At 42.8% G+C, this 26,012-nt stretch overlaps 3 protein-coding genes across 3 annotated transcripts; 2 read left to right on the top strand and 1 right to left on the bottom strand.

Annotated features, from left to right (window-relative positions):
• The first annotated feature begins 164 nt into the window (after nucleotides 1–164).
• On the top strand, nucleotides 165–8,957 carry LOC115999110 (MDIS1-interacting receptor like kinase 2-like). Its single transcript, XM_031238878.1, has 13 exons — nucleotides 165–493; nucleotides 3,439–4,075; nucleotides 4,161–4,549; nucleotides 4,680–4,794; nucleotides 4,915–5,088; nucleotides 5,300–5,365; nucleotides 5,472–5,684; nucleotides 6,018–6,426; nucleotides 6,550–7,104; nucleotides 7,188–7,575; nucleotides 7,751–8,115; nucleotides 8,237–8,313; nucleotides 8,460–8,957. Exons 1-3 carry the CDS (start codon nucleotides 482–484, stop codon nucleotides 4,529–4,531), a joined length of 1,020 nt encoding a protein of 339 aa, XP_031094738.1. The 5' UTR covers nucleotides 165–481; the 3' UTR covers nucleotides 4,532–4,549; nucleotides 4,680–4,794; nucleotides 4,915–5,088; nucleotides 5,300–5,365; nucleotides 5,472–5,684; nucleotides 6,018–6,426; nucleotides 6,550–7,104; nucleotides 7,188–7,575; nucleotides 7,751–8,115; nucleotides 8,237–8,313; nucleotides 8,460–8,957.
• Nucleotides 8,958–9,466: 509 nt separating this feature from the next.
• On the bottom strand, nucleotides 9,467–11,941 carry LOC115998519. Its single transcript, XM_031238102.1, has 7 exons — nucleotides 11,678–11,941; nucleotides 11,096–11,206; nucleotides 10,771–10,839; nucleotides 10,341–10,472; nucleotides 10,142–10,219; nucleotides 9,925–10,047; nucleotides 9,467–9,841 (listed from the first exon to the last, which is right to left on the bottom strand). Exons 1-7 carry the CDS (start codon nucleotides 11,885–11,887, stop codon nucleotides 9,656–9,658), a joined length of 909 nt encoding a protein of 302 aa, XP_031093962.1. The 5' UTR covers nucleotides 11,888–11,941; the 3' UTR covers nucleotides 9,467–9,655.
• Nucleotides 11,942–12,223: 282 nt separating this feature from the next.
• On the top strand, nucleotides 12,224–15,257 carry LOC116000464. Its single transcript, XM_031240554.1, has 5 exons — nucleotides 12,224–13,070; nucleotides 13,480–13,532; nucleotides 13,837–14,003; nucleotides 14,086–14,237; nucleotides 14,504–15,257. Exons 1-5 carry the CDS (start codon nucleotides 12,260–12,262, stop codon nucleotides 14,959–14,961), a joined length of 1,641 nt encoding a protein of 546 aa, XP_031096414.1. The 5' UTR covers nucleotides 12,224–12,259; the 3' UTR covers nucleotides 14,962–15,257.
• The last annotated feature ends 10,755 nt before the right edge of the window (nucleotides 15,258–26,012 follow it).

The following is a 26,012-nucleotide window of genomic DNA, read 5'->3' on the forward strand; positions in this document are numbered from 1 at the left end:
AAAAAATTAGTCATTAGTCTTGCATCATAAATCCAATCCGATCCAGTATAGGTATATACAAACAAAATCTATATATACTCCCATATGTTTGTTCCTTTTCCACGCACCCAATACACTACCCTTCTTCATTTAACTATTTGCACCATTTGTACTGTACGTGTAACGTGTGTCATCAATCCTTTCACAATGCCAAATCCCAAAAATATAACACTCCTCCTCCTATTTATTATAAACCTTTTTGCCTTTCATCCAATTTCTGCTTCCCATTTCAACACTACAAACACCCATTCATTATTGCTTGCAAAGAATTTGCGAGAAGCAAATGAATTGGAAGTGGCTTCTTTGTTGACATGGAAGTCCAGCCTTGACCTCACAAGTCAAAAACTATTGTCATCATGGGTTGTTGGTGGCAGCCACTGCAATTGGACTGGAATTAACTGCAACGTTGATGGAAGCATTACATCCTTGAACCTTACTGGCTATGGTTTACGAGGTACGCTCAGGGGCCTAAACTTTTCATCCATGTCCTATTTAGAAATCATTGATTTGTCTGTCAACGCTTTCCATGGTAACATTTCTTTTATTGAAGAAATGTCCAATTTGCAAAATTTAACGACCTTGGATCTCGGCAGTAATCAATTATTGGGTCATATCCCTCAAGAAATTGGATTGTTAGTATCAATTGTGGAGTTGGGATTGTATGATAACTCTCTTATTGGTCCAATTCCTACTTCAATTGGGAACTTGAAAAACTTAAAATGGTTGTATCTTGGCGTCAACAATCTTTCAAGTAAGATCCCTCCAGAAATAGGGAACTTGTCAATGTTGGTACATTTATCTCTAGCTGAAAATCGACTCTATGGGTCCATTCCTAGGGAGTTAGGAAAATTGACATCTCTTCAAAGGTTATTGTTGTATTCAAATAATCTTAATGGCCAAATTCCTATCTCACTTGGGAACTTGCAAAATTTAAAAATCTTGTCCCTTTACACCAACAATCTATCAGGCCATATCCCTCAAGAACTTGGATTGTTAAAATCTCTTGTAGTGTGTTCTCTTTCATCAAACACTCTCACGGGCCAAATTCCTCCGGAAATAGGGAACTTGTCAATGTTGGTAAATCTATCTCTATGGGGTAATCAACTCTATGGATCCATTCCTAAGGAGTTAGGAAAATTGACATCTCTTCAAGGTTTATTTTTGTATTCAAATAACCTTAATGGTCAAATTCCTATCTCACTTGGGAACTTGCAAAATTTAAAATTCTTGTCTCTTTACACCAACAATCTATCAGGCCATATCCCTCAAGAAATTGGATTGTTAAAATCTCTGGTAGTGTGTGATCTTTCATCAAATGCTCTCATGGACAAAATCCCTCTGGAAATAGGGAACTTGTCAATGTTGGTAAATCTATCTCTATGGGGTAATCAACTCTATGGATCCATTCCTAAGGAGTTAGGAAAATTGACATCTCTTCAAGGTTTATTTTTGTATTCAAATAACCTTAATGGTCAAATTCCTATCTCACTTGGGAACTTGCAAAATTTAAAATTCTTGTCTCTTTACACCAACAATCTATCAGGCCATATCCCTCAAGAAATTGGATTGTTAAAATCTCTGGTAGTGTGTGATCTTTCATCAAATGCTCTCATGGACAAAATCCCTCTGGAAATAGGGAACTTGTCAATGTTGGTAAATCTATCTCTATGGGGTAATCAACTCTATGGATCCATTCCTAAGGAGTTAGGAAAATTGACATCTCTTCAAGGTTTATTTTTGTATTCAAATAACCTTAATGGTCAAATTCCTATCTCACTTGGGAACTTGCAAAATTTAAAATTCTTGTCTCTTTACACCAACAATCTATTGCAAAATTTAAAATTCTTGTCTCTTTACACCAACAATCTATCGCAAAATTTAAAATTCTTGTCTCTTTACACCAACAATCTATCAGGCCATATCCCTCAAGAAATTGGATTGTTAAAATCTCTGGTAGTGTGTGATCTTTCATCAAATGCTCTCATGGACAAAATCCCTCTGGAAATAGGGAACTTGTCAATGTTGGTAAATAAAATCCCTCTGGAAATAGGGAACTTGTCAATGTTGGTAAATTTATCTCTATGGGGTAATCAACTCTATGGATCCATTCCTAAGGAGTTAGGGAAATTGACATCTCTTCAAGGGCTATGGTTGTATTCAAATTACCTTAGTGGTCAAATCCCTTTAGAAATAGGAAACTTGTCAAAATTGATAGATTTATCCCTGGGGGAGAATCAACTACATGGATTTGTCCCTAAGGAGTTGGGGAAATTAAAATCTCTTCAGAGTTTTGGACTAGGTTATAATAATCTCAATGGCGAAATTCCATCTGAGTTTGATAACATCACTCATTTAAGGGAATTTAATCTTGGCTATAATCATCTCACGGGTTCTTTGCCAGAGAATTTGTGTGTAGGCCAATCACTAAAATTTATAACTATTGATCACAACAAATTTAGTGGAAATATTCCCAAAAGCTTAAAGAACTGTACAACACTTTATAGAGTTAGGCTTGATAGTAATGACTTTTCTGGAGATGTATCAGAAGCTTTTGGGATATATCCAACTTTAAATTATATAGATTTGAGTTACAATAACTTTTATGGCCAACTGTCTTCAAATTGGGCTCTTTGTCCAAATCTTACGGCATTGAAGATGGCGGGCAATAAAGTTATTGGAAATATCCCACTTGATCTCGGCAATGCACCTCTACTGCAGTATCTTGATCTCTCGTCAAATCAGTTGGTTGGAAGGATTCCAACAAGTTTGGGAAAGTTGAGCAAGTTATATGTGCTGAAGTTAGATAATAACAAACTTACTGGCAACATATCACTAGAAGTTGGACAACTATCTTTGCTTTCGGAGCTAAACTTAGCTTCTAATAAGTTTGTTAACTCAATTCCCCCACAAATTGGAAGATGTCAACGCCTAATTACATTGAATTTGAGCAGAAATATGCTTGTGGGCAAGATTCCTCTTGATATACTAAGCTTGAAATCCCTTGAAAATCTTGATCTCAGTTACAACATGCTCTCTGCTCAGATACCACCACAAGTTGGAGGATTAACAAACTTACAGACATTGAACTTATCACACAATAATTTGTCAGGCTCCATCCCATCAAGCATTGCTCAATGTGCAGCATTAGTTTCTGTTGATATATCTTACAATCACTTGGAAGGTCCTATCCCTAACAACAAAGCATTTTTACAAGCACTATATTCCGCCTTAAGCAATAACAAAGGTTTATGTGGCAATCATTCCGGCTTAAAGCCTTGCTCCTCGCTCAGCCAAAGTGACGGCAAAAACAGAAATTTGGTTGTAATCATATCAGTAGTCTTGGGAAGTTTCTTTCTATTGACGGTGGTTATTATCATTTTTGTTATTTTTCCACGACAGAAGAGAAATACAGTGGAGGAGGAAAGAGATTTTACTAAAGATTTGTTCACAATATGGAGCTTTGATGGAAAGATGACATATGAAAGCATAATTGAAGCAACAGGGAACTTCGACTCTAGTTATTGCATTGGTGTAGGAGGGCATGGAAGTGTGTTTAGGGCTGAGCTTCCTAGTGGTCAGATATTTGCTGTGAAGAAGTTTCATACATTAGGCATGCAAGATGATGAAAGCTGGCATGATCTCAGAAGTTTTTCAAATGAGATAAGCACATTAACAAATTTGAGGCATCGAAATATTGTGAAGCTCTATGGCTTTTGTGCTCACAATAGACATTCATTCTTGATTTATGAGTATTTACAAGGAGGAAGCCTAGCACAAGTTTTGAGTGATGATGAGAAAGCGTTGCTATTGGGATGGTTGGAAAGGATTAATGTGGTCAAAGTTGTGGCTAAAGCTTTATCATACATGCACCATGATTGTTTACCTCCTATTGTTCATCGGGACATATCAAGCAAGAATGTTCTGTTCGATTCTGAGCATGAAGCTCATGTATCCGATTTCGGGACAGCAAGATTTTTGAGCATTGATTCATCAAATTGGACTTCAATTGCTGGAACCATGGGATATACAGCTCCAGGTCTGCACCATTATATTTTTTTCCTGTTATTCTCTTTCCCTTTTGACCTTAGATATGCTCTAATATATTTGGTATTTATTTGCAGAGTTTGCTTACACTGCAGAGGTAAACTGCAAATGTGATGTGTATAGCTTTGGAGTGGTAACACTTGAAGTGATTATGGGGAAGCATCCTGGAGACCTCATTACATGCCTTTCTACATCCTCATTTTCAGCAATTGATGGCATGATTTTTAAGGATCTGTTAGATCCTCGACTACCTTCTCCAAAAAGAAATGTCACACAACAACTCGTGTTGGTTGCAAAGATAGCAGTATCTTGTATGAATTCCAATCCACAATATCGACCAACTATGCAACAAGTTTCTATGTTGCTATCCAAGGAAAGGGATTTTCCCAATTTTTCCCCTGATATCACCTTAAGTCAGTTGTTTGGTCTTGAATTTCCAAATCCATAAATTTTTACACTATTCAAGGTAAGTTCATACTAAAGTGTCATTTTATCCCTATCTATTTGACTAGCATCTATTTGAGATATATATAGGGCTTAGCTTCCTACATTTGTTACTTTTGTCTAAAACTATGGCTATTTACTGGACATTGCAGTTCGGAACAATGTATTTGTGGTTTTAACATGAGGATGCATAAGGAAGTAGGCAATCTTGGAACCAGTACGTAGATCGATCAGAAACAAATAGTAACAAACTGCCAGTCAAACAAGGTCGCATTCAATTCGCAATGCCCTCTCATGTTGATTATAAAATCTAATAATATTAGCTATTTCTTGATTTCTGAGTTTTTGCTCATCTCTTGCATGTCTATAACATATTTGCTTTTACAGATTGACAATGGATATCTCTAAGATGGATGCAGGAGATGCATCATTCACTGCACTGCTGTTTTCAAGTTTCTCTGTCGCTTCTATATCCAAGGAAAGAGATCAAAATAATGCAGGCAGTTGAATTGCTTCATCTGAAATTTCCTACTATACTCCATGAATTTTACACCATTGAAAGTAAGTTATCTTAAACAAGTTTTTTCATTATCTATGCTATTTGTGATATGTGAATGCTATGAATTGTGATTATGGTTATTAGTTTTGAATAAACAAAACGCAAAATGTTGTTGATCTGCTGGACTAGTTTGGTTGTATTATGGTATTTTATTTGTATAATTATCTTCAATACCCAATTTAGTAGCTTAATCTTTAGCTGCTTGATTTTCAGGTGATGAATTAGTCAAAGTTTATATAAATCATGGGAAAAAAAATCTGCCTGCAAATCCGTATATGGGTACTGGACAACTTCATTACCCTCATATCATATATACCTGGTTATTGAAAATATATGTGAATTGAAAATGAAGCTTGCTTTACCCTTGTGCATGTGCTTTCTTCAGATCAGTAGGGATCGCAAATTAATGCGAGAAGATATATTGTTTCTCTGGTTGCTTCTGTGTCTTTCAAGCTTCAACATGTTAATTAGCACAGATCCTCTTGACACACCTGATATGTCGAGCTCAAGGAAGATACCACCATGTGTGACCCTTCCCTCCTTCATAGGGACTGATATGAGCAGTGCTAACTACTCCTTCGACTCCTACTCCACTCTGGTACGTAAATTTTGTTTTATATATCCGATCCCTCTCACATGAAGTCCAAACACAAAAGAAAAAGAAAAGAATGATAAATTTATTTGCCTTTGTTTTTGCTGTTTTGGATTGTTCCTGCTGCTCTGCTGGTGAGCTTGTTTTGGTTTGGTTTATAGTGGGAACAAATTGCATCTTTTAGTAGTGATTAAAATTGCCAACTTGGAAGTTTGTTTCATCTATCATATGGCTTCAGCTTCAACATTTTATATCAAGTCATCTCATTCATGTGCATATCTCTTTGACTAACATCTATTTGAGATCTTCTAAATGGGGCTTAGCTTTTACTATGGGCAGGCAGGCGTGCATCTTGGGTTAGCCATGTCCAAACTATGGGTCTACTGATTATAATCCTTCTCTGGCTGCTACTCTTGGTCCAAACCTGAATCTTGCAGCTGTTGGGTTAGCTCCAGGGTCTTCTGGTGGACTTGAGGGTCCTGACTGCGTCTTTGTGGGAGGTCTTCCCTATTATTTCACTGAAAATCAGATTCGGGAGCTGCTTGAGTCTTTTGGGCCACTTAGAGGGTTTAATCTTGTTAAAGATGGGGAAACCGGAAATTCAAAAGGCTATGCCTTCTGTGTTTATCAGGATGTTTCAGTTACTGATATTGCTTGTGCAGCTCTTAATGGGATTAAGATGGGTGATAAAACTCTTACTGTTAGACGTGCTAGCCAGGGTGCATTACAACAGCAAATAGCATTTCAGGTCAATTTTTATTTCCATGTTACAAGTTGCAATTTCCTCTTGTTACCTATTAAAAAATGTAATTGGTCTACTCAAATGGCTGTACTCTACATTCTCTTAACAAACTGACCTTTTTTACTGCAGAGGCTCATGTTTCAACCTGGTGGATTACCCACATCGTTATTGCATTGGTGTAGGAGGGCATGGAAGCGTGTTTAGGACTTGAGTTACCTAGTGGTCAGATTGTTGCCGTAAAGAAGTTTCATATGTTAGGCCTACAAGATGATGAAAGCTGGCATGATCTCAGAAGTTTTTCAAATGAGATAAGCACATTAACAAATTTGAGGCATCGAAATATTGTGAAACTCTATGGCTTTTGTGCTCACAATAGACATTCATTCTTGACTTATGAGTATTTACAAGGGGGGAGTCTAGCACAAATTTTGAGTGATGATGAGAAAGCACTCCAGTTGGGATGGTTGGAAAGGATAAATGTGGTCAAAGCTCTGGCTAAAGCTTTATCGTACATGCACCATGATTGTTTACCTCCTGTTATTCATCGAGACATATCAAGCAACAATATTCTGTTCGATTCTGAGCATGAAGTTCATGTATCAAATTTTGGGACAGTAAGATTTTTGAGCCCTGATTCATGAAATTGGACTTCAATTGCTGGAACCATGGGATACACAGCTCCAGGTCTACACTACTATTTCTTGTCATTCTCTTTTCTTACCTTTTCACCATATATGTGCTCTAATATTGTAGGCATTTATTTGCAGAGTTAGCTTACACTGCGGAGGTAAACTGCAAATGTGATGTATATAGCTTCGGAGTAGTAACACTAGAAGTGATTATGGGGAAACATCCTAGTGACCTTGTTACATGCATTTCTTCATCCTCTCTCTCAGCAACCAATGGAATTCTTTTGAAGTATATGTTGGACCGTCAACTCTCCACTCCACAAAGACACGAAGCAAAACAACTTGTGTTGGTTGCAGAGATAGCAGTCTCTTGTATGAATTCCAATCCTCAATGTCGCCCAACTATGCAACAAGTTTCTGTGATGTTATCCAAGGAAAGAGATTTCCCGAATTTTTTTCCTGAGATCACTTTAAGCGAGTTGTTTGGTCTTGAATTTCGGAATTCATAAATTTTTACATATTCAAGGTAAGTTCATACTAAACTATCATTTTATCCCCCTATCTATTTGTAGTGAGTATTTCAAACCTAAGTTACTACATGTAATTCCACAACAGTTATTGTAGTGAGCTATGATTCTACAGGAGACGTAGGATGGTCTTTCTTGACAAATATACATGACCAAATATTTTCGCATTTTTAGGTTGAGAGCTCAAAGATTGGCTGATATGGCACAAGAAATTGTGAAAATAAATAGTCCTTTACGGTAGTGGCAAGTGGTCAGTAAGTACTCTTCTAATGAATTGTTAGGGCAATTGGGCAAATGATGATTTGTATTTGGTGGAAAACAAAAACTACTGTGTTCGGGATCAGGTTTTGGATTGAAGTCTTCATTTCTACTCTTCTTAAATTTACCAACACACACACGCATTTAAAGATTCGTGTACTGCTATCTTAACTTGTTGGTTTGTATTGAAGGTATAAGATGGAGTCGTGCTAGCTTCCAGATAAAGCTTTTCTTTACTCGACAGTGATTGAAGATGCTGACTATGAAGGACAAGAATGAATGTGAGCTGGCGTGTGCAAAGAGTCCTTGACTAGCATCTATATATTTAAGTTATATATGGGGCTTAGCTTTCTACATTGTTTGCTTTCATCTAAAACTATGTGCATTTACTGGAAATTGCAGTTTGGAACAAGGAAGTAGGCAATGTGCAGTGGAACCTCTTGTTGTGAACAAATTGTTATGAAATGCAATGAATCAAGGTGGTAAGACCCATTATATTCATGTTGATTATAAAACCTAATCTTATATTAGCTATATCTTGAGTTATGATCGAGTTTTTGCTCATCTCTTGCATGTCTATATATAATTTTTCATATTTTCACTGATAACATTTTTGCATTTACAGACAGTGTACAGCTAACTGTAAGATGGGTGGTGCAAGAGATGCATCCTTCACTGCTCCTTTGAAGCTTGTTGCGGATACATCCATGCCTGCCTGCCTGCCTGTTACCACATTGGAAACAAACGGCTCTCTACTTGGAAGACGTTCTAACCATTTGCCGAGGGGAGGCCATAGTAGGGGGCATCACTGTTTCACATAGCAACAAGAATCATCCTCACTTGGATTTAATTACTGCTAAACTACATACTAGTTAAATGGCGGTTGTCATTGCATTGTGTCCACAACTCAATATTACAGAATGTGGTGACAGTATGTGATGCGATGGCTTGATATTAAGACAAGTTGATTGGTTGATAGATCTTAAGGATTACATGGTATTTTTTTTTTTTTTGAAAACACATGGTATATATTTGTTGGTGCAACAACAATTCTTTTCCTCTCTATACAATGTTGAACGAACAACTGTCTCTGGTCTCTTAACAATGATCAAGGATTACATGATATTTGCTGGTGCAATTTGCAGTCATTCATATTCTTTTTTTCAAAATTTGTAATTAAGGAATATGCAAATGTGTTTGTAAATTCAGTTTGTTTTCAAGACAGCCCTATGTGGTATAATGGAAACTACTTTATCATTTTACTGAAGAGAATAGAATATCATTTTGCAAATGCCTTGTAAGACTAGCAATCCTTTTAGGTGTAAAGGCAAAAGTTGTATATGAACTGTTATACACAGGAAGGACCTCTGGGTTTGACACCAGTTGATGCTTTGAAAAGGCAATAGAGAATATATATAGTTTGTTTTCAAATTCCTCAGTAGCATTCTTTATATTACTTTCATTGATCAATCAGTTGTGTCAATTTTGTTTTGGTTCCCAGCTTGGTTTTCTCAGTTTTCACATTTCAAAACCTAAATTGCTCTTAATTGGCACACCAATGAATTTGGTTTTCTGACCACTGAAGTAATTTGATGAAATGAAAAACATTCAACTGTAGATTGGTCCAAGAAATGTAAAAAGCTAAGGGTGCTCCCACTTTATATATTTTCGTGTTGAGCCAAAAAAAACATGCAGTTCCTATATGGGCAGTGTTAATTGAATTGCTATCAAAATCAAAAGTTACAAATAGGAAAGGAGAAATGAGAAAAGCCTTCACTAACTACTACCAATCTCACACATTCCATCATCAATTGTTGGCCACTAGAGTTCAGCTTTGCTGGACTTGGGCTTCTGTAATTGTTCCTTCTTTGATTTCAACCACTTCCTTAATCTGTAAGACAATCTGGTACTATGTTCCTTCACAGTCTTGGTTGCATCTTTAATTCCTTTGGTAATCCTCTGCTTCCAATCCGTCTCCGTAGTTTCTTTTCCTTTAAGAACTTTACCCTGCAACAAAATTCTGAACTGTCATTTTTTGTTCTTCTTCTTCAAAGTGTTGATTAATAAGAATAAAAGAGATTTGTATTTACCAAATTTTTTGGGAAGTCAGCCTCATCCTCATCATCTTCGTCTGCATCTTCATCCCCCCCGAAGTTTTGGTTCATCAGATCTTCCCTGGAGTACATTTTCATGCCAGGTGCTCCCGGCATACCCTGAAGGAACAACAGGATAACATATTGATATAGGGCATTCATAGGCTTAATGGAGCAATGAAGAACGTGATACAAGTTAGGCAACAACAATTACCTCCATGGATCTCAATAGCTTCTCCATTTCTGCCTCTTTTGAGGATTTTGGAACAAATGGTTCCCCCGGTGTTCTATCCTGTATAGAAGAAGAGGAAAGAGTTACGAATGGGCAAAACTATAAGAGTAATCCACATGTGAGAAAGTAACGACGGAATAGCAATTAAAGAAACACAATAGGCTTTTATATGCCGGATTACCTTGGGGACTGGTGGTGGTTTCCTACTACATACGTTGGTAATGTCTTTGCAAAGGAAATTAGCCAGAGAATCAAGCTTGGGCTTGTGTGTGTACAAATATTCTGCCACATCAGTGTCAGAGAAGCCCATAACCTGCAAAATTCAACATCAAGTTTGATATCTGTTTATTTCAAGAGAAGAAATGGTCAAAATTATAACTAGTCGTTTCAGGGAGTTTAAGTTCTAAATCCAGAAGGAAAAGCCAATACTAAAAACTACTGCAGAAAAAACAAGATTGCCACATTGGACAATATCTCAGTTCTAAAAGGTTTAGATTTTACAGCATGCATGCACATATTTATACAATTATCTGGACATATTTCTTACTTTCAAGTTTCAACAAATAAGCACAATGATAAGACCAAAGAACAGAAATTGGCAAGAAATCTACCTCTTGGCAAGCTTTTTCAATAGTTTTGCATTCTGAATTACATTGTCCTTCTGCATCTTGATCCACAAGCTGAACAAATAAAATTGAAAACAAATAACTTGTAACGAATTACATTGTACTTAAAAAATGACTCCCCCGCACCCGACAGTAGTACAGTACCGATTCTACCTCTAAGGAAACAATAGATAAATTGCAATCAATCTGAATTTTCCTTAATGAATAGAGAACACAAAAGATTTGAACAGAAACCAGAACTACAATTTTCATACACCAAAACCAACAGGAAATAATATGATTAGAAAGGAAAGCCAAACATGAACCTTACCTCCAATTTATCTCCTTGTTCTACAATATCAATTTTGAGAATCCAATCAGCTTCCTGCTTCTTTAGATTACAAAGATTCTCTGAAATCTCTATTATCTGATACTCTGAGATCTGCAACCAATCATTTTATCCTAATCATCATACATAGCATTACATACCCAGGGGAAAGCTAAATAACTAAACAAATGCACCAATCCTTATCCTTCAAGAAAACATCTTCCTAGAACCATAGTCCATAAACAAACCAAACCAATATAAATCAAAATACACACTGGCCCTGTCTGGTAAAGCTTATGATCATGCACTGTGACTATGTACTCTGATAGAATCAACCCCAAGCAACATATGGATAATTGGATTAAATAAAGCCTTTGCTAAACATATAGGAACTAGAATTACATTATAGAAAGCAGAGCTAATGATACAGCATATTATCATAAAAAATCAATATTTCATTAGGAAAAAAACCCAACCTATATCTTGAGATGTCCAATTGAAAATGAAAAAGCCCTTTTAGCCATGATTAATATATTGGGGAGTAAACCATGAGCAAAAGGATGGAGACCCAGATAAGAAAGTTACCTTCTTGGGTGAGATCTCAGCTTGTTTGCTCTGAACTTGGTGGTATAGCTGATATGCCAGCTTCTCACAGACCTGGCATTTAATATATGGAATATCTTCTTTTCTTGCCACACCAACTGGCTTCTTTGCACACTGTGAAATTGGTAGCCATGATGACACCACTACCAAAGACAAGAATGCTAACAATACCAAATTATCGAATTTAAGCATTTTTTGTGTAATAAAAAATTTCTCTCTCTTTCTCTCTCTCTACCGAAATTTCAGAGATCTCAATTAGAAACGAATCACCATTTATATTGATCAGTCTTCATGTTCTACTATGAAGCATCTGGTGGAAAAAACTGTGCCAATTCGACGTCGTTCCGAAGGTTCTACTGCTTCTATTTCTACGTGCGTGTTTTGCAGTGTCTGATTGGCCAGGCTTGATCCACGTGTCGAGGACCCCACTTTATCTGCCAATAAGAATCTACCACGTAGCACATAATGGCACGTATAGAATTGCGTAGACAGCTCAGCTGAAACACTATCTTCTAAAACCCTAGGGATTTAGCCTCATCCCGGAGTTCTGACTTTGGGGCAACCATGGCTTCAACACTGATTGAATGCCACAAATTTGACTGCTTTCTTGGAGAAAAGTATCAAACTGCGCTGAACAGATTAATCCAAGAAGTTTTGGACTGTCCCTGTGATCCCAATTCCGAAAAGTTTTCATCTTTGAGCTCAAACTTTCGAGAATTACTGCTGTCTAAACCCAACCCCCCTCTAGAGACAATCTGGTTCTATTCGGGTTTAGATTTTCGGAGCTCGAGTTCAACGGAAAATGTTCGGCCTTCGAATTGGTTTGCATCCATAAAAGATTTGTTTCAGCTTATTGTTGCTCGTTCCGCTTCATTTAATTCATGGAAAAACATTGTGTTGATTGCGCCAGTTATATATGAATTGTTTCGGTTTATGGTTGATTTCAAGGGTCTTGAGATGAAACCGAAAAAGAAGAAGAAACTGGTAGAAGAGGTTAGGGATTTGGTTGGTTCAATTCTTGGGTATGTTAATGTATGCTGTGAGGGGCTGGGCAGTAACTTTGATGATATGGAGGGTCTTATTAAGCCGGTAGGGGATTTAGTTGATGTTTGGATTGGGGATAAGGGGAAGGGGAAGGGAGATGGGAATGCTAGTTTGAGAGAATTTTTTCCACTTTTGAGCCATCAAGCTGTTGGAAGGATTAGTGGTGGAGAGTTAGAATTGAGTGAGTTGGCTGGTTTTGTGATTGCAGAAGCGTTTTTGTTGAAGTTGTGCTTCAAATTTAATGAAGGTGGTTCGAAAAAGGAGTTGCAAAGTGAGATGAGGTCCTGGATTGTATGTTCTATTAGCAGGCTTCAGAATCCCTTCTTTTATGGTTAGTATTGATATTCACATTGTTTATAGTTCAATGACATTTGGATCTTTTCCTTGTGGCTGAATATTTGTTGAAATTCGGAATAAGTGCCAGCCGTTTATGTTAGAATGGATAAACTTACTCAATTCATTTATAGTTTCAGTTAGTTTGGTTTATTTGATTGGAAACGGTAATCATCTAATTGTGTGGGTCAGCAATATTTATGTTTTCATAGATTGTCTGCAGTCAATGCCCCCGTGAAATCTCATTTTGCATTATTTTGCTGTAAGCTACACAAGCACAATTCATTCATTTATCAGTCACATTTCTATAAATTTTCTGTTTGTAAGTTGATGTGATCTAGCACTACATTTTATGCTGGTTGTAAGATGAACTTTAAGTCTTTAAGTTCTTTTACACACGTGTTCAGGGACGCTTCTAATGATGCTGCTGGAGCCATCTTTACCAACTGCCTCACTACTGGTAAGATGTTCTTTTCAATTCCAAGTTTTTCTACTTCTCTCCTTCAAATGAATTAGATTTTCAACTTTTTATTTTAAATGCGGAAATTCTATGTTCTGATGTCTCTTATTTTGTTTTCCTAGTTGAGTATTGCCATTATGATAGTTCAGTTTGTTGTGTCTTAATCCACCTGTTAAAGTTGCTAGTTAGTCATGGGAATAACTATTTAAAGATATTTTGGAAGACGACGACCCAAGTTTACTTCTCTTAAAATAAAATTCGAAGGACTTCTGATCTTTAACACCATATATTTTGTCTCAAACAGACTTCCGAGGGCGAGATGCTTCTTAGGGAACTTTTATTTGATGCCTTGATATTAGTGGATTATTCTTTCCTCGAGCCTAAGCGAATGACAGAGCTACCAGACATGTTCGTTCGAGGTATTTCCATGGCAAGATTGATTGTCACCACTGAAGCGATACAGTTGTATAGGTATGAATATTCAGATTTCTTATCTCTAAAATTTTTGCATAATGCGCATTGCTGAATTTTCTGGTTTCTTGGATGGCTGCAGGAAACGAGGGAACCATAAGAAGGCAGTCTCGTATTCTAGTGCCTTTTCTTCTTCTAGTTTACCTTCTCAAATAATTAAATTGGTCCGAAATGAGATAGACAAGGAGGGCAACACTAATGAACCCAACAGTTCATCCCCAGCTGCACTGTTGAGTAAGTATTTCTGATGCATAATTGTTGTTTCTAGTTGAGTATAAGCTACTAGATTGAATGCTGTGTGGTGCACAATGATATAATGTGGATGACAATAATGGAAAATAGCTTACATAAATTTGTTATTAAGAATATAGATTTTGCGTTTATTATTAGGATTGATGAGTGTTAGTGCAGTAACGCCCCTAGTTTTGGCAAACTCGTTATTCTACTAGTTTAATAAACATATGTAGAGTGTTAAAATGTCTGTTTTCTCACATATCCAGGGTGGATCCTTAATATAGAAAGCCACGGGGCAAGAATTTTCGATGAGAATATGTCAAAAATCTGTGCCAAACTTGTGATAGACGATGCTAATGAAGACACCAAGCAACCTGTTCGTAAGAGTAGCAGTAAAAACTCGGATGAAGATCTTCTCTTTTACATCGATAACAAGGGAGAAGAAGACAAGAGCGATGAAGAGGACAACAAGAATGACGATGATGATGAAGAGATGAAGGAATCCATGAGCGCCGCCTTTGTTGCTGCTGCCCGCACAATGCAGAGCGCAGAACCCAAACAGAAAAAGCGGAAAGGGAGAGAAGCAGAGAGGAAGAAAGTGAAGTTTCTGAAGCACAACCTCTACAACGACTCCCAATTGTCGGGTGGTAAGTCTACAATCGTACAGAAAGACGATTCAGAGAGCGGGAGTGAGGTCGAGAACCCATCCTCGGATGATGATTGATGATAGGGAGCAGAGTGAAGCTGGTGTTTTTCGAATGCCTTGAATCTGGTTCTGTATTGAGATGTGATGATCCTTACTGTTTAGCATTAAAGCCAACCTTTTTTTTGTTTGTTTGAGGTTGTAGCAATTATATGGGCTGCTCATTTCTTAGGCTTATATTGTCCAAGACATTTCGTAGTGTAGCATAAACACATTTTAAATTCATGTTCTTCATATGTACCCCAAAAAAGTACTCTTCGGATCGGACATAAACCATTTTCGAAAAGAAATGTTACCTTTACGGGATTTTCGTGCGAGATAGCAAGATAATTTATGATGGACTTTCTCTTTCTTCAACCATTTACCGATAATCCATCTGTAAATGGCAAATTGACAATACCCTCGTGGACTTTTATGTTTATATTAAAACTAGTTTTATACGTGCATTACGCGAATGAGTTAATGCCCAATGCCCTTTATATTTAAATAAATATTTGAAAGTATATCAATGCAAGATTATATAGGAGAAGTTTATACATGGGTAATTGAATGTCGAATTTTTTTTTATTTAAATATCTAACTCAAAGTATATGAATCCAAGATAATATAGAAAATTCATTATAATTATTACTAAAATAAATGTTTGCAACCTTGTAAAATCGATAGTTTAAATATTTGGTCTAAAAATGATAGTCTAAATAAATATTACTTTTAATTTGAATTTTTCTAAGTGTTCTTAATTCTCTTTTTAGTAACATTGTCATTGTCTTCATCTTTACTATTTGTTCTCTTCCTTTTTGTTAGTAGTGTGTTATTTGCAATTCGGTTATTGTTGGTAGCATAGATGACAACGTCATGCAATGAGATTATGATATAGGAGTTATGGACTTTCCTTTAGTGTTCTGCTTGGGGTTCATTTGGTTCAAGCATTATTATTGAATGAGTTATTGTGGATAAAGAAATCCCTAATTTAAGAAAAAAGATTAAATGAATTAATAAAAATTTGAAAATTTAAAATATTATGTATTCCAAAGATATTAAAGGGTAGTTTCTCGCTTGAATTTGCTGGGTAATGGGTTATTTGAGTATTTCCATTGTGAACAAATTCCCCAATTAGTTAATATGATTGGTTTCAAACTATTCTTTTTTATTTTTTTTCATGGTATTAAAGAAATACATATGTATTATTTTTTTTGTGTAACTACTAATTTATTTAATTCAATAAGAGTAAAATACAGTGATTCCGCTTCAATTTGTTAGGTTATTTGAGTACTCTCTTTGTCAACCAATCCCCAAGTAGTTAATATAATTAGCTCCAAATTATTTTAAATTTTTTTCTCATAATATTAATAAAATACTTGGTAAATAAATATATAACATTATTTTGTACTATAACTTTGATATTTAAATACAAGATATTGTAAAAATAAGATAATAGACAACGTAATGAATATCAATTGATAAATTTGAATGTAAAGAATCTTTGCATGAGAGAAAATAAAGACAATATAACTAATGAAATTATTTCTCTTATTTAATTTAATTTTTTGATAATGAATAATTTTTTCAAATAAAGGTATTGTAAACACATTGATAAGGATAAAATCCGGTCTCCGTATCCCGATCTCTCGCTCTAAGTAAGGACTCAGCCGGACCCTTAGATTCTATTCCCGGTCTGCCGAGCCTGGTACTCCACACTCCGGGCTGCCGCAGCTACCCTGGCGGGATTCGAAGTAGGGGTCTCACATCCACTTATCGTAAGCGCATTGGACCGATAGCGTGACCGGTGCATGTCCGCCACACGTCCTGCATGCGGCCAGACCGGGATAGGCCTGGCTGAATCCACTATAAAAGGCGCGTTTAATGTAGACGAGGGGGGACTTTTTTTTTTGGCTATTTCTCCTAGAACAGTAGCTAAAGAGACCGGGAACCCCTGACCCACTGTCACGAAGCTCAGACACACCTGGAGTATTCTACCCTGTACTCTACCATATATTAATACAAATATTCTGTTCTGTATTAGACTGTATCATTTTGGCGCCGTCCGTGGGGACCGAAGTAACAAGCCGAGTTCCGTTCTACCCAATTTCGATCTCCAATCATGTACCCATATATGGATTATTTTGCCGCTGCGGATCCAGAGCAGGAGGCACCTTCCGATCTACGTTCCCGCCTTAGCTCTAGAGGCGATCCGAGCAATACCGTATATCCGCCGGCGGCCGATCCTGTCAACATGATTCACCCTCCCCAGGCATTCCCTGTACCGGTCGGACCAATACCGTACCAGTACCCACCATACCCGCTTGACCCGACCGCTCATTGGTGGACCACTTCCCCTCGTTTCTATCCGACACCTTATGCCCCTCCTTTCCCGTTCCAACCGGCGCCGCCCACTCAGCCGCACGCTCAGCCGCCGGCCCCTCATCCGGATACTACGACGATCGAGGCTGCCGCCACCCACTCGCCCGCTAGGAGGGCGCAGTCTGAGAGGCGACCGATCTCCTCTAGATTGCAAGAACCGACATCGGCGCGTCGACCTGCTCTGTCGCGTTTGAGCGCCTCAAGTTCCAGGCCACCTCCAGCCCGGGAAGAGGCGCTGAGAGTCAGTGTTCTGGACCGAATCGACCCGCCGATGGGGAGAGGGCATCGACCATTACACGTCCCGACCGCGACCGAAGCTGATTCGAGCGAAGCAAGTTCTTCAGATTCTCGTAACCTTAGACGCCGTAAACCAACCCGTCCGTCTGGTCTTTCGCGTGGAATGCTCGATCAAGTCCGGGCGGAGTTCAACAGATGGAAGCGTGAGGAAGGAACTGACCGACCCACTAGCCGATCTAGCAACCTGCTCCGAACGCCCTTTACACACGAGCTCATGAGCGAGCCTTATCCGATAGACCTGCGCGTTCCTGGGGACAAAGAGTACGCTGGCAGGTCGGACCCCGAACAGCATGTCAACCTCTACTATGGTAACATGCTCATGATGGGGGTATCCGAGGCCGTCATGTGTCGGGCGTTCTACTCCACGCTCACCGGGAGAGCTGCAGAGTGGTTCCGCACCCTGGAACCAGGGTCCATTTCGAATTTCCGAGACCTGGCCAAGAAGTTCGTCGATCGCTTCGCCATGGCCAAGACCGTGAAGAAACATTTCTCCCATTTGGAGAACGCCAAGCAGTTAGACGGGGAGCCGCTCTCTGTCTTTATCGAGCGATGGAACAAGGAAATATCGGAAATAGAACCCGTGGATGACGTAACTGCCACCAACCTGTTGTTGAACTCACTGAGAGCGGGAAACCTGTACCAGGACCTTATACTCCGGCCGCCGACCTGCTACGAAGACGCTGTGCGCAGAGTAGTGGCTTACGCTACTGCCACGGAGGCGAACTCAGCCAAGAGGTTGATGGAGACCGGGGGGTCAAGGAGGGATCAAGGCCAGAGAGACCGACGCCCGAACAATCCGCGACAAAAAGATCGCGATGGAAACCCGATTTACACCCCGCTGACCAGGCCGGTTGCAGAGGTCTTGCAATTTGCTCAAAGTTGTCATCTGATCCAGTTGCCCGCCCCGGCGAGAGATGGACCGGATAAGGAGAAGTACTATGCGTATCACCGCAATCGGGGACACGACACCGAAGAGTGTCACATGCTCAAAGGTCTAATCGAAGACCTGCTGCAAACCGGGGAATTGGCCCAGTTCGCCGAAAAGAAAAAGAAGAACCGGCGTGGATGGAGGAAAGATTTCAAAAAAGATAAGGACGAGAAAGACAAAGACCCCGACCTCGATAGGGAACCTCCGGCAGCCGCTCGAAAGCAGGTTATTCACGTGATATTCGGAGGATCGGAAGGTGGCGACACTGCTGGAGACCGGCGTAACTGGGCTCGAGATCTACACGTGGCCCTAGTCGAGGAGTCAAATCCGGAGAAAAGGATGAAGGTGGAGCCAATCGTGTTCACTGATCGGGACTTTCCGAGCAGCCCCAACTGCGCGACCGAAGCGTTGGTGGTAACCATAGACATCAACGGCGTCGACGTACAGAGAGTCATGGTGGATACGGGGTCGAGTGTGAATGTTATGTACCTAGGCGTCTTCCGAAAGCTCCAGTTAGATCGGTCCCAGTTAACGCCGGTCAGAACACCGCTCTCGGGTTTTACAGGAGCAATGGTCCATCCGGAAGGAGTCGTCCGTCTGCCCGTTGAGGTCGGGACCGTTCCGAGAGTGCTCCGGGTGACCATGGAGTTTGTCGTCGTTGACTTGGCGTGCGTTCATAACGCCATCTTAGGCAGGCCGGGGATATCACAGCTCGGTGCAATAATATCAATGCCGCACCTATGTATGAAATTCCAGACTCCGGAAGGTGTAGGCACGGTCAGAGGAGACCCCCAATCGGCGAGGCGATGCTATGTCCGGGCTGTACAGAAACAAGATACCAGCTCGTCCCGGGTGAACACTATCAATAAGAAGGGAGACGCCCGGGTCGAACGTCCCGAACCGTCGGAAGAGGTCGAGTTGGTACCGCTGTCGGATTCTAAACCAGAACGTACCGTGAAGATCGGCTCGGCCTTATCGCCTGATTTACGGACCGCAATCATCGCCGTCCTTCAGGAATACGCCGACATCCTGGCCTAGGGACCGGAAGATATACCTGGGATCGACCGCCAGATAATATGCCATAGGTTAGCCGTCCGCCCGGGCTCCCGACCGGTCAAGCAGAAGCAGAGGCACTTGGCGTCCGACCGACGAGAGTTCGTCCGCTCCGAAACAAAATCTTTGGTAGCGGCCGGACACATACGGGAGGTTCACTACCCCGAGTGGTTAGCAAACGTGGTTCTCGTCCCTAAGCCTCCAGCCTGGAGGATGTGCGTGGATTATACGGACCTCAACAAGGCGTGCCCACTAGACCCATTCCCTTTCCCGAGTATCCACCAGATGGTCGACGAGACCGCAGGCGCCGAGCTCTTAAGTTTTATGGACGCTTTCAAGGGCTATCACCAGGTGATGATGGCCGAAGAGGACGAAGCCAAGACAGCGTTCATTACTCCAGACGGTCTATACTGCTACCGAGTTATGCCGTTCGGTCTCCGAAATACCGGCGCAACTTACCAGAGAATGGTGAACACCTTGTTCGGAGAACTGATCGGTAAAACGATGGAGGCCTACATCGATGACATGCTGGTAAAGAGTAAAGACAAGTATGACCACGCGTCCGACCTGAGACGGAGCTTCGAGATCATGAGATATAACCGGCTCAGACTCAATCCAGCCAAATGTACTTTCGCGGTCCAGACCGGGAAGTTTCTCGGGTTTATGATGACAAGGAGAGGAATCGAGCCGAACCCCGCGAAGGTGAAGGCGATAATCAACATGAGGCCGCCGGCCACGGTTAGAGAAGTTCAACAGCTAACTGGTCGGTTGGCCGCCCTGAGTCGCTTCCTCTCGAAACTTGCTGAGCGGGCACACCCGTTCTTCCAGACACTGAAGAAGACATCTGCCTTCATGTGGACTGATGAGTGTCAGCGGGCTTTCGAAAGTTTGAAAGAGTATTTGGCCTCGCCGATTGTGTTGTCCAGGCCGGAACCTGGTGAAGAGTTGCAGATTTATCTCTCCGCATCAGACCGCGCTATCAGCGCAGTGCTCTGCCGAACCGACCCTGAAGGGGTGCAACGCCCGGTTTATTACATCAGCCACGCTCTCCAGGGCCCCGAACTGCGGTATACCCGGCTGGAGAAGGTCGTGTTCGCGTTGTACACGACCGCGAAGAAGTTAACGCCATACTTTCAAGGCCGGGTGATCCGGGTGCTCACCGATCAACCGATAGGTACCATACTCCGGACGGCCACCTCCTCCGGCCGGTTGATTAAGTGGGCAATGATGTTGACCCACCGCAATCGAATACACGCCGAGACCGGCAATCAAAGGACAAGCCGTAGCAGATTTCGTCGTAGAATGTTCAGCACGTGATGGCACCACCCCGGTGACCTCCGACACCGCCCCGGTGGAATGGGAAATTGCAACAGATGGGTCAAGTTGCAAGCAGGGTGCCGGCGCTGGTATAGTTCTCACCAGCCCGGAGGGATTCAAAGTTTATTACGCCCTGTCACTTGCTTTCTCGCCGACCAACAATGAAGCGGAGTACGAGGCCTTCATAGCCGGCTTGCGACTTGCCCGCTATCTAGGGGCTCGGCATGTGAGGATCCGGACTGACTCAGCCCTAGTCGTCGGACAGGTTACCGGCGCTTTCGAAGCAAAAGGAGAACGGTTAGCCCGGTACCGCGACCACGCTTTATCCATTATGGGATCGTTCGACGCTTGCATAGCCGAGCACATTCCACGGGCCGAGAACGCGGATGCAGACATGTTATCCCGACTATCACACGAGGCTCCGGAATATATATCGAAGATCGCCCGGGTGGAGGAGCTGCAGACTGCTTGCGTGGATGCGCTTCCCGTGATATCGGTTGATGCAGAAACGGATGATTGGATCACCGACCTCCGTTCATATTTGGAAACCAGGACCTTACCAGAGAATGAGCAGAAGGCCAGGAAAGTAAAGCTGCGAGCTCCCCGTTTCCAGATGGTTGACAATCGCCTTTACCGGCGGTCTTATGGAGGGCCGCTGATGAGATGTCTAACCCGATTTGAGGCCAAACTCGTGATGGCCGAGCTGCATTCCGGACTTTGCTCTGCCCATCAGGGGGGCCGGGCCTTGGCAAGAAGAATAATGCTGATCGGCTACTATTGGTCGTCGATCCAATTAGACTGCGAGGCACTAGCAAAGTCGTGCGAGTCCTATCAACTTTACGCCCGAGTCCCAGGCAGGCCGGCCACCTTTTATCATCCGGTCAGTTCTGCAATACCGTTCGCCAAATGGGGGGTAGACATCTTGGGACCTTTCCCGCAGTTGACCGGTCGACGTCGCTTCATAATCGTCGCTGTGGACTACTTTTCGAAATGGGTCGAGGCCGAACCATTAGCGACGATTACATCTCAGCAGTGCGCTCGGTTTATATGGCGAAATGTGATCTCCCGCTTTGGAGTTCCAGTTCAGCTGGTGACCGATAACGGAAAGCAGTTCGAGAGCGAGTATTTCCAAAATTTCTTAGCAACGGTTGGCACCAGGTCGCTCCGTTCTTCCGTAGCATATCCTCAAGGGAACGGTCAAGTGGAGAATGCGAACCGAACCATCCTGGAAGGGCTGAAAAAGAAGTTGCACTCGGCCGGACGAAGCTGGGCAGACGAGCTCCCGTACATCTTGTGGTCGTACCGGACTACGCCCCGGGAGGCCACAAAGGAAACGCCTTTCGCGCTAGTCTATGGCGCCGAAGCCCGTCTACCAGTGGAAGCATGGATACCGACCTCTAGAGAGCGGAGCTATGATGAGAACGGCAATGACTCCTTGATAATCACCGGGTTGGATTCTGTAGAAGAGAGGAGAGAGGCCGCAGCCCGGAGGGTCGAGGAATATCAGAAGAAATTGAAAGCATACCGCGACCCTAAAATGCGCCCCCGGTATTTTCAGGTCGGGGATTACGTGCTGAGAGAGAGACAGGCCAGAAAACCGCTAGAGAGCGGGAAATTGGCCCAGAGCTGGGAAGGACCATACGTCGTTTCGGCCGTGGTGAAACCGGGGACCCACCGGCTCGAAACCACCACTGGCAAACTGGTCGACCGCATTTGGAATTCCCAGCATTTGGTCCATTTTTATCAGTAGTTTGTAATAGGTTCGGGAGCCTGCGTGCCCCAATTTACTTTCGCCCTGCGAGGCTGTTCCGTTTGAAATGTAGCACCGACCAGTCAAGTCGGCTTTTCTGTTAAATGTATTTTAGTTAAATGCTCACCCCGGGAGTAAGGTGCCCGGTTACCGGTCTTCGGACCTTAACGGTGAGAGCAAGGTGCTCACCCCGGGAGTAAGGTGCCCGGTTACCGGTCTTCGGACCTTAACGGTGAGAGCAAGGTGCTCACCCCGGGAGTAAGGTGCCCGGTTACCGGTCTTCGGACCTTAANAGGCCTTCATAGCCGGCTTGCGACTTGCCCGCTATCTAGGGGCTCGGCATGTGAGGATCCGGACTGACTCAGCCCTAGTCGTCGGACAGGTTACCGGCGCTTTCGAAGCAAAAGGAGAACGGTTAGCCCGGTACCGCGACCACGCTTTATCCATTATGGGATCGTTCGACGCTTGCATAGCCGAGCACATTCCACGGGCCGAGAACGCGGATGCAGACATGTTATCCCGACTATCACACGAGGCTCCGGAATATATATCGAAGATCGCCCGGGTGGAGGAGCTGCAGACTGCTTGCGTGGATGCGCTTCCCGTGATATCGGTTGATGCAGAAACGGATGATTGGATCACCGACCTCCGTTCATATTTGGAAACCAGGACCTTACCAGAGAATGAGCAGAAGGCCAGGAAAGTAAAGCTGCGAGCTCCCCGTTTCCAGATGGTTGACAATCGCCTTTACCGGCGGTCTTATGGAGGGCCGCTGATGAGATGTCTAACCCGATTTGAGGCCAAACTCGTGATGGCCGAGCTGCATTCCGGACTTTGCTCTGCCCATCAGGGGGGCCGGGCCTTGGCAAGAAGAATAATGCTGATCGGCTACTATTGGCCATCGATCCAATTAGACTGTGAGGCACTAGCAAAGTCGTGTGAACCCTGTCAACTTTACGCTCGAGTCCCAGGCAGGCCGGCCACCTTTTATCACCCGGTCAGTTCTGCAATACCATTCGCCAAATGGGGAGTAGACATCTTGGGACCTTTCCCGCAGTTGACCGGTCGACGCCGCTTCATAATCGTTGCTGTGGACTACTTTTCGAAATGGGTAGAGGCCGAACCACTAGCGACGATTACATCTCAGCAGTGCGCTCGGTTTATATGGCGAAACGTGATCTCCCGCTTTGGAGTTCCAGTTCAGTTGGTGACCGACAACGGAAGACAGTTCGAGAGCGAGTATTTCCAAAATTTCTTAGCAACGGTGGGCACCAGGTCGCTCCGTTCTTCCGTAGCATATCCTCAAGGGAACGGTCAAGTAGAGAATGCGAACCGAACCATCCTGGAAGGACTGAAAAAGAAGTTGCACTCGGCCGGACGAAGCTGGGCAGACGAGCTCCCGTACATCTTGTGGTCGTACCGGACTACGCCTCGAGAGGCCACGAAGGAAACGCCTTTCGCACTAGTTTATGGCGCCGAAGCCCGCCTGCCAGTGGAAGCGTGGATACCGACCTCTAGAGAGCGGAGCTATGATGAGAACGGCAATGACTCCTTAATAATCACCGGGTTGGATTCTGTGGAAGAGAGGAGAGAGGTCGCAGCCCGGAGGGTCGAAGAATATCAAAAGAAATTGAAAGCGTACCGCGACCCTAAAGTGCGTCCCCGCTACTTTCAAGTAGGGGATTACGTGCTGAGAGAGAGACAGGCCAGCAAACCGCTAGAGAACGGGAAATTGGCCCAGAGCTGGGAAGGTCCCTACGTCGTTTCGGCCGTAGTGAGACCGGGGACCTACCGGCTCGAAACCACCACTGGCAAACCGGTCGACCGCATTTGGAATTCCCAGCATTTGGTCCATTTTTATCAGTAGGTTGTAATAGGTTCGGGAGCCTGCGTGCCCCAATTTATTTTCGCCCTGCGAGGCTGTTCTGTTTGAAATGTAGTATCGCCCGGTCAAGTCGATTTTTCCTGTTAAATGTGCCCGGTTACTGGTCTTCGGACCTTAATGGTGAGAGCAAGGTGCTCACCCCGGGAGTAAGGTGCCCGGTTACCGGTCTTCGGACCCTAATGCAAAAGTAAGCGGTCAAAAGAGATAAGTAAAGCAAAGGTTGTCATGAGTGAAAGCGGCTCCAAGGCCGTTAGAATAAGAGTATTGCCCGACACAACGAGGCCGGGCTCTCGAAACGAAACGACTCGAAGGTCGTCAAAATGAAATAATACCCGGCACAACGAGGCCGGGCTCCCGCGTTTACTTAGGGCGTTCGGCCGACTGCTCGACCCTAGGCTCCGTCGCACCCTCTGCCGTTGGTCCAGCATCGGGGGCTTCCGCATCCTCCGCCGTTGGTCCAGCGGAAGCGTCGGTGAAAGGGACCGGTAGTGCCGTTGGTCCAGCGGAAGCGTCGGTGAAAGGGACCGGTAGTACTTTTGGTCCAGCGGAAGCGTCGGTGAAAGGGACCGGTAGTACTTGTGGTCCAGCGGAAGCGTCGGTGAAAGGGACCGGTAGTACTTGTCCCTTAGGGGCGGTTGAGAACGGCGTCGGACCAGGGTCAGGCACCTCTTCGGGAAGCACGGCCAAAACCCTGTGGAGGTCGTCGTCGTCGATCGAGACTTCTAAGGCAGCTCGAACGTCGTTCTGCATGGCTCGACGACCACTGTTGAACGCCCATGTCCCGAACTCGTACATTAAGTCCTCCCCGACCGGCGTACGCGAGATGGCCGCAACAACGGCCTCCCAGTCTCCTGCCCTCGGCAGATATGCTTAGCCAGGAGGACGGGATCCATTAAAACCTTCTCGCCGAAATCCGCCCGCTCCAGGATCCTCCGCCCGGTCTCTTCGGTCGTCTTCAATTTCCCCTCGAGCTCTTTAATTCGCTGTTCCCTCTTAGCGAGGGACCTCTTGAGCGGGGCCACGTCCCGACGATGGATCTCGTCCCCGTCCTTGGCCCGGGCATACAGATCGGTGACCGAGTGCGCCATCTAAAAGAGAAAGGTGGTGAGAAGACCGGTAGACGCTAACAAGAACACGATTAATCACTTCGCGATACCTGGATGAGGTCGCGAGCGATGCGCTCTCATATTTGATCATATATTTATCCATATTTAAATCTATTTTACCACTTAATATTAATATTATGTTCATAATGGATCATAATTGATGAAAATCATATATAATTGAACATAATATTAATATTAGGAACTTTGTGTCATAATTGTTGTTAATTAGATGATTTAATCCTAATCTTATTGTTAATTAGGCAAAGTGGTGAGGATGGAATTCTTTGAAGACAAAAAAATATGCAAAGTGGTAATAGTGTGATGAGCATGTGGACAAAAGGGAAGATGACAAAACAACTTGGTGGAAAGTAAAAG

Source organism: Ipomoea triloba, chromosome 12 (assembly GCF_003576645.1).
Source record: "Ipomoea triloba cultivar NCNSP0323 chromosome 12, ASM357664v1".
In the NCBI taxonomy this organism is placed as follows: domain Eukaryota; kingdom Viridiplantae; phylum Streptophyta; class Magnoliopsida; order Solanales; family Convolvulaceae; genus Ipomoea; species Ipomoea triloba.